This window comes from Phalacrocorax carbo, chromosome 3, assembly GCF_963921805.1.
Source record: "Phalacrocorax carbo chromosome 3, bPhaCar2.1, whole genome shotgun sequence".
In the NCBI taxonomy this organism is placed as follows: domain Eukaryota; kingdom Metazoa; phylum Chordata; class Aves; order Suliformes; family Phalacrocoracidae; genus Phalacrocorax; species Phalacrocorax carbo.
The window spans coordinates 31279829-31293443 of NC_087515.1; the positions used below are offsets into that span (position 1 = coordinate 31279829).

General features: G+C 39.7%; 1 protein-coding gene across 6 annotated transcripts in view; it reads left to right on the forward strand.

The window, feature by feature from the left end:
- The first annotated feature begins 353 nt into the window (after positions 1-353).
- XDH (xanthine dehydrogenase) overlaps positions 354-13615 on the forward strand; it is a 64552-nt gene continuing 51290 nt past the window's right edge. For 2 of the 6 annotated variants that reach the window (XM_064446402.1, XM_064446406.1), the window contains exons 1-2: positions 7921-8021; positions 9577-9782. In XM_064446402.1, coding sequence (XP_064302472.1) covers positions 9726-9782 — 57 coding nt within the window. In that variant the 5' untranslated portion in view covers positions 7921-8021; positions 9577-9725. Of the gene's footprint in view, positions 402-801; positions 900-7919; positions 8022-9576; positions 9783-10364; positions 10611-13615 lie in introns of those variants that run through there. The other 4 variants (XM_064446403.1, XM_064446405.1, XM_064446407.1 and 1 more) reach the window with 4 other exon arrangements.

Here is a 13615-nt window from a genome sequence, read left to right on the forward strand (position 1 = left end):
ATAAACAACTGGTTTTGTGGGTTTTTTTGTTGAAGTTCAACATAAGTAATGCTGTATGAGGGGATCTCAATGACTATTTTAAAAAATGTTTTTCTTTTTTCCAGCCTAGGCGAGCTATATTTTAAATCAAATTTAGCTTATACTATGTCTTTCCAAATGTTTTCCATCTTGTGTATTAAAACCAGAAGAGGACAATCAGCTTGCTGAGGTGTATTCTGGGTGTCCCAATGTAACGTGCCTTGATTGCTTAAACAGATTTTGTAATCTTTTGCCCTGTTGCTTGCACAATGTGGATTAAGTTAATTATTTATAGTTTGTTAGGGCAGCTGTTGAAGTGTCCTATGCAATGCAGGAGAAGTTGAATCTGACAGGAAGCCATCGACTCTGCCTTGTGAGTCTGGGTAGGGCCAGAGAACTTTTAACTGATAGATGAAATTTAGAGATCTTTTTCCCGGAGAAACAAACGTATCATATTTGTGCCCTCAATTTTCCTGTGTGTAACTTAAAAAATGGCTTTAAAAGTGTCTTTATTCTTTCCTTTCTCTAGCTATTGTTTTTTCATCTTTTGGTGGTTATATTATCTGTGTGTCTGTCTCATGGCCCTCCTAGCAATACCAGGTGCTCCCAGACTATTCAGTTAAGAGACTATCTCAAGTTGTAAAGAATAGCCCCTAGATGGCATGCCAGAGACTGAGATAAGGGCAGGGAGATCCACTGAGGCTCAATGCAGTGTATATACTTGCTCACCATTATAATTTATATAAGCAGTGGGATGTCTGATTTTTTTTTTTTGTTTTGCAGGTCTGCTTTCCTCCTTTAAGGTCTACTTATGAGAAGGTTTGCTGCATTTAACTGATCTCCACAAAGTCTGAGCCTGGAGGAGCAACCCTCAGTGGATGGTAAGCCGTATCACACTGCTGGGGTCCTGCTGAGGGCTGTGGAGTGACTAGAGCAGGGCAGGCAGGAGAATTACCCTGCTGGCCATCGCTGCCTGCCCTTGCTGGGCACAGGGCCCAGGCACTATCTGTCGGGCCATTGACCTTCCCCCACAGTCCTGCTGCTGACCTCTGCAGCTGACCAGCTCTGGGATCTGCTCCCTCTCCTCATCCAATAGGGGCCTGCCTTTTGCAAGTTGCTACTGAGTCAGGCTTTCACAGATCAGCAGACCCTGACCATGAAAGTTCTTAAATTTTTTTCTTTAGTTTATCCTGAACATTGTGTCATCTTTCTGCATTCAAACTTCCCCTGACGTTGGTGTAGGGCAAGGGGTCACGGACAACTATGTTTTTCTTAGAAGAAATGTTGGCAGGAACACTGGTCAGGTTAGGACACCTAAGAAACTTGAAGCATGGGAAAAATATCTCATAAAAACAAAGATGTCATCAATGGTGCCCCAAAATTGGTGGGTACTCAATTTTATCTATAAACTTTTTAGCGGTTTTAATGTAAAAAGCATTTCTTGTGCTGAAGAGATGTGAATAACTATAAACCATTCAGTTTATATCTTGGGAGACTGCAACATTACTCAAGTTGAGTGGCTGTACTCACTACAAATCTTTATCCAAATAAGACATAATGGATGTCTAGGAATTGTAGTAACAGAATATGCTTTGAACTCTAAACTCTCCTGTTCTTGGAAATTCAGTGGATTAGGCATTGTGGAATAAGCTACTCTATAGTTGCTTCTTATTCCAGAAAACAAAACTCTTCCAGGAAAATTGGTAGTTGGTAGTGCTGTGTTAGTCAAGCTTATGTTGCTTTCATGCCTTTCAGATCAGTGTGGGAAAACAGTCTAGAGTGTTTACTTTTGTTTTAATTGATCTCACTTTGACTTTGCATCCTTTTGCTGGGGCATCAGTGCTGGGAACTGTAAACAAAGGAAAGATATGCACATGTTGTGTTTCAGTCAACAGGGTAGAGGTTCTGGGTTCAGATTCTGGTCTCAGTGAAAACAGTGGGTGGTTTCTCACTAGGGGGAATTTTTCAGAAAGCATCTGATGTTTATTTAACTTCTCTCCCACAGAGTGTAGTGAGAAAGGAGCTCAGCACTGAGCATTTCTGAAAATTTCACCTTGGCGTCATCATCGTTTGTCCTGCTGTTTGGTCAGGTCATCTAACTTTTCTGTACTGCAGTAATATATTCTGTACGATGAGAAACTCAGACTAGCTTTTTTATCTACGTAGAAATGAGAAGTGTTGTGTTTTTAAAAAAAGCTGTTTCTCTGAAAAGGATGTTTTCTTAAAAGGTTGGTTTTGTGCACTTTAAATAACCTAAAAGGTAAATATAAAAACAATGTCATTTTTTGTCCAAATATTGGTTCTGCGCATAGAAAAATGGAGACTACTCAATGCATGACTCCAATAGATGGATCGAAGTGGGAGTTTGAAGGCCGGCTTGGTCAAGGTCTGCATCTCAAAGGAGGAGACAAGTATAAGAAATAGGCCCTGCCTTCATAGAATAAAATGTAGCTTTCAAGACAGTCCAGTGAAAGCCTGTCTGCCATTACTTCAGAAACAGCAAAAAGTAATAATCATCATGTATCTGATTGGCTGCCAATCCTTGATCTCATGGGTGTTCTGAGGGATTGTGTTTTTTTCCCCTAGTCTGTAGCTACTTTATCTAAAGTGGAAGTGGTTGAGCAGAGACTGACTCTGTACTCTGAACTGGCAAAGAGACTAACAGACTGGAGCGCTGTTCTTGATCTTTGTTCACTGTCACAGTAAAAGTGGCTGGCAATAATAAACTTGTAGATTTGGGAGATTAAATGTAAAAAGTAAAATCTATGAACACACACATTAGTTGACCAGTACAACAGATAAATTCACTAAGATGAGGATCTGATAAAAGATTGCTCCTGTCATGCACAGTTGTGATATGGGATGATGTGATCATGGAAAAAAGAGGTCAATTCAGATGATTGAAGTTCCTTAGGATCTGGGTATTTGATATCAATGGCTTAGTGTCAATGATGCTAGAATCTTGTCAGTTCTTCTTGTGTTTCGGCTCTCAGTGCAGGTTACTGTTTGCATTTGTGTTTCATATTCTGTAAGACATTGAATATACAGCAGGTTGCATGTTACAGGCTCCACACTAGTCCCTCCTAAAAGCTATTATCTCCTGCAGTAATGAGCACCATAAAAATAAGAACTAGGTCTTTCCTCTGGGCTCTCTTAGCCTTTTTTTTTTCTTCAGAGGCTTTTAGTTTAGATTGCAGGCTTTGGCACAGAAACTGAAATCTTTCCCTCTTATTGGAAGTATTCTATTGTGGTAATAAACCAGATAGTATCATAGGACCACTGCTGTAACTCTCCTGGGACAGAAATGTCAGAGCTTTTGTGTAGAATTCAATTTAGGATTGGAACCATCATAGTTTTCAAGGGAGATGGATTTGAAATTTTGCATTCAACTCCACTGTTTTTATTTGTATAAAATACCTTATAATTTGTTCAAGGGAATAAAATCTTTTTGTCATCTTATTAAAGCAAGTAATGTTGGGTACTCTGACCACTTAAACTTGAGATGCTTTGTCTAGGTCTGATTTATCTCCTGGAAGGATCACTGAAAAATAATTGCAAAGAAACTGCGGGCTTAATCAGCAGAAACCAGACAGAGGTGTGATTGGACATTCCTGTATTGCTAGTAAGAGAGATAACAGAGCAGAAAACAACTAGTAGTCTGTTATCAATTTCTACGATCCTAACCTTGTTAACCTTTAGGGCACACTTACCTTGTCCTGGGAAAAGCAGCTTTGAGAATTCCAATATACACACATCTTTATACCTTATCTTACTCTTTCATCATTTTTCTCCAAGTATTTTTCTAAACTGGTTAAAGTCCATCTTATCTTAATTTAACAAGGTTGTTAATCATGTTTACATCAAGATACATCAGCAACATCCTCCCAAAAGTACAGATATATCTGTACTCGTTAGGTGTCTGCTTTAGTCATGCTGGATATCCTATTGCAACAGCCTGTAGCCCCTTTGTTGGTAAATATCTGAACCTCATTTTGCCTGCTTGAATTTGGCAAAGTACCCTCCTGCCCACCCATGAAACTATCAGATCTCTCTTTTGTAGTTAGATACAAATAATACAGGATATAAAACAACAGTGGGGTGAAAACAGTTTTATTAAAAAAAGGAAGCCACTCCAATTCGAAAGGGAGATGAAAACTTTGTTTGTCATCAGGTGGTTCAAAGGGCAATCATGGTAAATGATGAGAAATACCTGGGATCTGTACATGCATCATGCAAATATAGGAAGAAGTATAATGGCAGGAGTACATTAATATCTCAACTGGTTTCCAAGTGAATTCTTGAAAAGTGGAGGTAACTTTCTTCATGAATTGGAAAGCTTCAGGAATGATGAAGGTGTAAGACTTCTATTCAGTGCCTTTAAATCTTCATACTTGGGCACAGTCTATCACTGAAGGCAGCGAGTCTAACTAATGAGGTACTTATGCTTGAAAATAATCTAGTTAATTAAGAATCTCTTCTGAGTAGTCAGGGATTCATAGACATGTTTAAGATGTGTATCTTTCTAGGCTTTCTATATACACTCAGCTTGCTTCCCTGTGCAGTATTAATAAAATAACTGGGAGTATGAAGGCTTTTTTATTTCAGGTTGAGACTGTAGAATATCAAGAACATGACTTAAGAAAATCTGTTTTATGGACATGAGGTAGGATTGGAAAGGAAACACAGGACTTGAAAACTTTCAACTTCTGTAATATATGCCTAACAGTCCAGTTCTTAGGCTGTTCAGGATTCCTTTTGAAAGCAGTTAATCTTTTTCATGCACTGCTTCTCATGGAACGGTGTTCTTCAGTGTTACCGCTATAATGTTTATGGCTTTTCTAATTTTCACCTTAAATGATTCATGCTGAGTTTATAGCAATTGCCCTTGAGCCAGCACCGTCCATGGTTTCCCAGTGGGGCTTTTCCTTTCCTGCCTGATGTTTGTTGTCTGTTACTATTACTTAGTGACAAATTATTTAGAATGAGTTTGTTTTGAAGAGAAGTCAAGACAGTCTGGAGGATACAAGCTGACCATGATGGCTGTAATTTGAGACAACTAGCCTGTTCCAGCAATGATGGCGCCCGCTCTCCTGCGTTATACTGATAACAAAGCTCTTCTGAAATTCTCTGGGGGACTGACTCACCATACTTGTCCAGTCTAGATAAAGCATACTTTTGACAGCTGTCAGCCATCTTAATGGTAGAGGCTACTTGGGAGCTAGAAGGAAATCTAGTACAAGGTTCTAAGTTATACAGGGTGTTTAGGCAGGGTCTGTGAAGAGGAGCAGACTTCTTAGGGACAAACTTAAGTAGCTGGAGAATGCTCACAAGCTTTTGGCATACAATTCCTTTCTGGACAGAACAGTCAAATGTTAGGCTGATTCAGGAAGCCTTTTTTGTTATCAGAAGCAGCTGTGGAGGATTTCTTGTCTTTTGGACAAACTGTCCACCAAAATACTGCATTCTAAAATGAGAAAGTGATTAGCAGTGAGATACACAGGACAGCCAGAGGGCTTGCGCAAATGCCCAGACATGTTTAGGACAGTATGTTAAATATAAATTTACATCATATAGCTGGTATCACATTTTTGACAAGGAGCCATATGCTAGACTGCATCTGGTGTATAGACAACAGAAAACTAGATTTAATGGTCTCCTGAGCAAAATTCATCCATACCTTTGCAGAGGAAGAAGAAAACAAGGGAGACAGACCTATGTGTAAAGAATGTCTCCTGTGGAGAAAAGCAGTAGAAAATTAGCCGTGTACTATGCAAGCTAGGTGTGGGAACTAGCTTTTACTTATTTAGACTGATCCAGAAGCTCCTACTTGCCTGTGCAGGGATCTCGGAAGATCAGGGTATTATTTGATGCCAGAGAGGAGGTGCTTTAACAGCTCTTCAGAAGAATGAAGAGCTCTATACGTTGGTTGCAGTTGCCTGCCCCCTCCAGCCTTTCCTCTTTGAAACACTCACTGGAGACAATGCTTCTATGGGTGACAAAGATGACAGCCACTCTCTGCAAGAGGACCCTGCTTCCTTCTCATGCATCCTGGGACAGAATTATAATGACTAAATACAGAAGATACTCCTAGAATATCAGCAGAATAAAAGAAAGGCCAAGAAGAAAGATTGAAATACCTTACTGATTTTATTGAGTTAGATTATCAGGACAAGTGTCTGAAGCAAAGAAAAGACATCTGATGGATGTCAAATTAGCTGCTGCTGAAGACAAGGAGCACATTTTAAAAAGCCTGCTTGAAAAGAAGTTGCGTTTCAGGTCAGGTATCTAAAACATCCTTTTAGTCCACTGGAACTAGGTTATGAAAGAAACTGCAGATGAATTGGAGCAAAGGTCTTGTTTTGCTAAATGTTCTGAAGACTAGTGACAATCAGTACTTCTCAACAGAAGGTGGAATTAGCTTCGTTCATTTCTTCTTGCTGTCAGGAAGTCAGGTGTTAGGACTAGGAAAATAACTATAATTAAACTCCACCCTTTTTCAAATGCAGGCGAAGAGATCATAATTCATGACATGAATCCATACAATTAGATTATATTCATACAATTGTAAGCTGAGCACTGAATTAGTGATTCATGAATAATGAGCTAGTATCTACTCACAAACCTCAATGAGGATATCCAATTTATATTTGCTTTGTGACTGTGATCTTTTTCAAACCTATATCTGTAACCAGAGAGGAATTTAGATGCCTCATAAGAGAGCGTGGAACTTACGTTTTTTTTTTTTACCCTGAGAAATGCCTTTGAAAAAAATAAGCAGTTCCTTACTTCATACTCATTTGGCAATTTTATGGATTTTTTGTTATTGTAAAGCAGTAAGTTTATCGCCTGCATTAAGATCCTGAAAAAATTGCATTGCCTTAAGATCCTTTGGGAGACTTTGTCAATAAAGCATGAATGTCCCTGTCTGGTCAGGTAAAAAGTCCACTTATTTCAGAAGCCTGTCTTCAAGAGTGGTCAATAGGTGGTGCCAAGGGAGAACAGACATCTTCAGGCAACACCCTCTGCCTTCACATTCCCAGTCTGTAATTGACACAGTGATTTATTTTTTTCAAACTTATTCAGAGAACACTCACAACAAAGCAACATAACCACTAATAGTTTATGCTCTCAAAATGAGTCTTTAAGAAGTAAGAGATATGGTGTGTAAAGCCCTAACTAACCTGGTGTGCACTCATAGTTGCCCCTAACTTTGGCAGGTGGAGACCTCTTGAGATGCCTGGAAAGAGTGCCAGTGCATGTTCCCAGAAAGGATACCTGTGCCAACTGAAGAGGGATATCTAGATCTAAAGCAAACAAGTCATTTCCACTTTAGCTGAAAGATGCTGGCCATGTCTTTTAGGAACAGTGGATACTTTATGAATTTGTAAAAGCAGTCCAGCTATTAGAGAGGGGCATCAGTCACACAGATTTAATATGAAAACACTGGAACATTGATACACAGGGTACTGCATTAAAGCACTGACTTGGGACTTTGCTTTACCAAACTGCTCCTCAAAAATCCCTCCACAGAATCCTCTTCGGAGCTGCCTGTACTTTCTTCCCTCCCATCTCCTGCAATAGGAGCATGAGAACAAAGCAATAAACCGTCATGCCTTTGTTTTATTTACTTTTCTTTTATTGCTGCTGGTATTGGTTTGTTCTTGTACTTTCATGCATTTACCTAATTCTGGTGGTAGATTCCTTAGGCAGGAATGGTGTTTCTGTGAATTTCACTGTATTGAACTGTGCATATGATTATTTGCAGAACAGATTATCATTATGATTGCAACAGCCAGATCTGCAGATTAACTAGTCAGAAAGAGAAAATCCAGCTGCTTTCTTTTTTTTAAGTTCTTGACTAATATCAGCTGGTTTCTGAGCTCTTTAATAAGTGAGTGAGACTGCAGGGAATTTTGAACTTCTAAAACATACCCATCTCCAAGTTATGAATGGGCCATGGGATGATTTCTAAAATGGGAAACTTGCTAGACTTTAACTGACCGGTAAGTCAGAATACCTTGTCAAAGTTTGATTGACAAAAGTTTTTATTTTTAGCTCATTTAAGGTAGTCTATGCTAATGGAGATGTTCTTATTTTATAGAAGTTTACTAACAGTTTGGGGTTTGTTTGGGGTTTTTTTCCCACCTTTCTCCTCAGTCTTTTCTGGTAATCCTCTGTCCTGTTTAGGGTGGGATTTCCAAAAATGGTTAAGGGACTTTAATAGCACAGGCTGTCATGCTCTAGAGTTATTTAGATGATTTGGAAAATTCCTGTTCTAAGTGTCTTGCTTCTCTGCCTGTGAAATCGTTATAGTAACAGGCTATCCCACCAGGGTGGTGAGAGAATGAATGGATTTGGTATTGTGTGATCAGTGACACTGTTGAGATGAGGTCTGAAGTTTTATGTTACTGTGTAATCTACATATAAAGGTCATTATCATGGATGTATTTATCTTTATTTTTATACTACACATACAGTAGGTTGACGGGTCAAAAATAAATGTTATGACGGAATACCATAAGATGATGTTTACTGGTTTAGCAGAGAGGGATAGTTAAGCTATAAGGCTTTCACCAAGGTTAGGCAAAAATTTGCGCATGGGATTCCTTAAACACGAGATGACATGATTACAAGTGTTCTTTAAACCTAAGAACATCATGGTGCATTATGGAAAACACAGATTAGGAAGCTAAGCATGCTTGATTTTGGTGTTAATGCTGTAATGTCTAGTTGCTTTAAGGTTGCTGTAACATGTTACCTGTGGTTATGAGTAATAATTATTTCAAATATTACAAAACTATTTACGAGTACTAAGCTTGCGTACGCTAATTTTGAGATTGATATTTGCTACGTGTGGATAGTGATCATGTAAATTTGCACATAGATATAAAGCAATAGAGCTGAAGATTTGTTGGAGGAAATTGTAGTTTTTCTAATATTCCCATACTACAAAGTGGGAGGTGCCAGACAATAGGTGTCAGTACTGTTTCAGCTATGCACAGCTTCACTGCAAAGGTAGATTAAGGCAGCTGGTGTTAAGTGCAAATTTGCTGTGAACTATATTTTCAACAAACTGAACACCTGTAAAGAAGTGCTGAGACAATGTTTGATACTTGTTATAAAATGGATTTTCTAGGGGGTAGGTTGGGCAATATAATACATGAGTCAGAAGATAAAAGTTGGTAAAAATAACATATGTATTGTATTTATTCTGACATATTTCCAAAATACTGAAGGAAAGACTGTTTCTGAAAATGGTAGTTTAATTAGGTTTTGTAATTTTGTGAATTGTACAGAGAGGTTCCTGGGAGGGAGACTTTGAAGTAGTGCTTTCCCAGGGATTTTCAGAAAATAAAAGAAATAAATTGAAACTAATAAACCTGTTATGCTGAAGAAGGAAAGCAAAGTCACAAAAATCAGAATGGAGCAGACAGGATGAACTACAGTGCTAGGAAACTTCCATGAGACTTTGTAATCGTGCTGTTTTGTGGAGGAATTTTAAACTGGAACTAGGAGGTTAGATATTTTGTTCATGAAACCAACGCATGTCATATCTAGGGGTCTGTGGACAACTCTGACAACTTTGGAGTAAAAACCAGGAAGACTTTAACAATGAAAAATGTATGGTTGTGTAATGGAGAAACCAGAAGAAACCATCACCAAAGAAATGGAAGACAAAAAATTCTTTAAAGAATTGGAATTCCTCTATGTTTCACTGGCAACATGCACCTAAGATCCGGCACGTGAGGATTAAGCCAAAAAAGGTAAGTCCAAAAGCTTTAAGAGCCCAGTGAAAACATGGTCTTAGCTCAGCACCTCTTTTGAGGCACTGGATCAGAGTTTCAGTTCTCTAGAATTGCTTTTATCTAGACAAATACATATCTGTTTAAATTATGTGCTCACAGGTGGAGGACACTGTAGCTTTAAAACTCAAAGGAAAAATACTGCAATAGTCTTGCAGTCAGTCTACTAGCTGATGTGCATATATAAAGGAGTTTTTAAACAAGCAGGTGCTCTCCTTAGACACCTCTGTGTGGTGAATGCCAGGGGGATGGCTATGCACAGAGCAAGGGAAACAGAGCTTTTTCTTGTCAACATTCAGTGAAGGGTAGTTGGGAGAACTGCCCCCTCCCCCCCACCCCGAGTTTGCGTTGTATTGCAAAATACAGTGAATTCCTGGCAGCCATTGCAGTGGCACACTCCGAGTGCCCTAACCCTGGCAGTATAATCTAAAGGGAATGCAGTTGAATTGTAATCTATTGCTATATAAAAGGGGGCGGGACACTGCTCGTTCCAGCTCCTTTTCTGTCATTACTGCTGCAGAAGCACCAACCAAACGCAGCTGGCACGCCTCTTTGTTGGCTCTTATATAATATGGGGTTTCACAGGGCACTGATGTAGAAATAAAGTCAAACATTCTTGAGGCAGACTCATATTACTTGTGATATCGCTGGTGCTCACTGTGCTGTGGGGTGTAGGGCTGCTCCTGGAAGGGTGATCTGTGGCCCTGTTTGTGTGAATTTTGGAAGGTGTGCAGGATGGCTCCAAACGAGACAGGGGATGAACTTGTTTTCTTTGTGAATGGTAAAAAGGTAAGGAAGATTCCAGCTTTCTGCCTGGCTTGCTCCTGGATTGTGGATCGATTATTTATTTTTCTAGTATCTTTTTCCTCCTCTGGAGTTTTCTAATACCAGCACAATTGCTGTGACTTTTAAATGTTAAATTGTGAAGACTATTTATTGCTTTGCTAAAGTGGCTTTTTCTTTTCTTTGACTTTACCTTGTGAATTATTCAGAGAGTAACACAACTATATAATGATCCTTCTACATTTTAGATTTGTTGGTGATAATTTACAGGGTGTACTGACTTAATACAGGCATTTCTACTAGAAATATATTCAATAATTACAGCAGATTTGGTAAATGTAAGTCAAATGTGAGCATCCATATCTAATTCGTAGGTTCAGTAAATAATTCTGACATTTGATTTTTAAATGGGATTTAAGTAAAATGTTCATTCCATTTCCATTTAAGAAGCGAGAAAACTCTAAAATCAAAGCCCATTAACTGATTGATAGTGTTTCCTAGATCAACAGCTGACACTTAACCTAAGAAGTGACTGTGTCTCACTGGAGTGTGAGGTGGTCCTTGCACATGATAGACACCTTTGAACAGTTTGTCCCAGAGCCCCCTTTCTCAGGCTGGACTTCCCCTGGCTAGCCTTACAGCCTTGACTCTTCAAAAGCTTGTAACAAGTCAAGGTCGCGTCTTTTGAACGATGAGCACCAAGTTGGTTCTTTTTCTGAGCTCAGCCAATGCTAGTCTTGCCCTGTCACCTTCGCCTTGCCTAGATACTTGGGCAGGGAAACTTGTGCCAAAGCAGCTTCCAGCTCAGAAATCTGGGGAGAGGGTTGCATATCCACTGCGAACTGTGGAGCAGAGTTTGTGGATCTTCCCTGTGTACTGCTTAGGGTTAAATCACATGCAGCACTAAGTCTGGGTTAGACAATTTTCTGATCCCTTGAGGGATCACACAATGTTCTTAGCTGGTTAAAAAGCTCTGTGCTCTGCCCTACAGATGGGCACAGTATTACTATAAACTTTGCTTTTGTTGATCTTTCATGCTAATATAATCAAGGGTAAATGTGGATAAGATTGTTGCCACAATTAAGGTGATTTATTTATTAATTTGGATTCCAAACTTGATCGGAACTTGAACTTTCCAAGGTACTACAGCATTTGATATCAAAGTTCTGTTTTATCTAAGTATCAATAGTTAGGTGAAGAATGAAGTTTATCTAGTATGGATTATAAATTAGTCAAAGAGCTTTTGAATGTAATTTTGATGGAGAACCCAGCCCTGGTTCTGAGGTTTTATAAGAAGGATGACAACCGAAGCTTTACTCACACAGATCAGTAATGGTTCATATGTCAATGCTAATTGACTTATCAGCCATTCATTGTTTCTAGAGGGAGGTGAAAACTTGAAGCTCTGAGTTAATCATGACTAGCTAATTGAGTCTGGTAAATTGAGATAGTGAAGCAGTGGCACAGAACGATCTGTGAATTTCAACCGATTATGATAGGTACAGGTGATGTACCATTAACTCCTCATCTTCTGACTCTGTCAAGGTTTTAGTGACTTCAGATCCCTCCTCTGTGAACCCCAATCTTTAGAGGGTGAACTGGGAACTTTCTGAGTCTTGCAGTAGGAGGTTGCCACAAACATGTTGGGCAATCCAGACCCTAATACAGGCCAAATGTACTGTCCTCTTTTTCTGGTATGCTGTCATGAAAGAGAATTGTAGTTCTGGTGTCAGACCAGTTAAGGTTCAAAACCAACACGGTAGGTATGAGGAGTTTATAAACAAATTCCTATATACATTTACAGCTGGTGTCTCCGCATTGGTTGGTGCCCAGGTATTACAGGAGCATTGCTCTGTGTAAGTTGGTAGAAAAGTCCCTCTTCCTGGAGATGACTCCTGGGTAACAAATGAAAACGTGTATTAGTCAAAGCAGGAGAGAAGAGACTGAGCTGCACAGAACTGGTTCTGTGGGACTCATGCATGTTGGGTGAGGCAGAGAAGGGGAGAAAGAGCAACCTAGATCCTGCAGGCTAGCAGCAGAAGATAACCAGTTCCTTTCGTATCTGCTGTCTGTCCTTGTGATGTGCTGGAGCTAACAAACATGCTGTGAATGGCATTGCCCTTTGTGCATTTCCGCAATTTTTATGGAACTGTAGTTCCTGTTTATAAAAGCCACATCTCAGACTTGACCTTGTGCACGTGAAAGGGATTTATCACAGTGTGATTTTGGCAGTTGTTGGTTAAAAAAATAAAAACCAACAAAACCAAACCACATGGGAATGATTAATACTACCAACAGTATCAACTCATTCCATGTGTCAAGGCTGTCTCGGCACCCTTCCCTGCTGGCTCATGGAACTGGCAGTGCTAGTGAAGGAGCAGGTTCCACTTGCTCAGAGAGGAGAGGGCTTCCTGGGTTGTGCTCTGCCCAGAGTCTCCAGTGACTTTTTTTTCTATTCCCTTTTTGTGTATGCTACCAAAATGGCTTGAGTTACACCCCCACCAAATGCAGGTTTGAGAGACTTGGACTCATGGGACAATCTGTTCCATGGCAACAAATATGGAGTTTGTTGGACATTTCTGCACACGAGAGGCTATGTGTCAGAAGGGGTGGTGGGAAGTGCCTGGGCAATGCTGCTGAAACAGCAGGTATCAAGTTAGGATGTGGCTCCATGCATCTGGATTCCTGACTAAATATTCTGGTCAATTCACTGCAAAGAATGTGATAGCATGGCCAGTGGGAAAGGTTGCTGCTGTGTGAGTTTTGACAGCTTGATATTGCTAATGGGCTGCTGATATTTTGTCATAGTACAAAACTGCGTGATAAGAGGTGGCTGATAAGAGAGGGACTTTCATAGCAGCAAATCCTTCACTCTTGCATTAGCCAGTCTGCGATGCTGTCAAGAAAAAGTCTCCTCAGAACAGCTGAGCATACTTCACATTCAGGACTATTTATTTTAAGCACCTGTTTACTTCACTAGACATAAAGCTTGGCACACAACTAGCACGAAG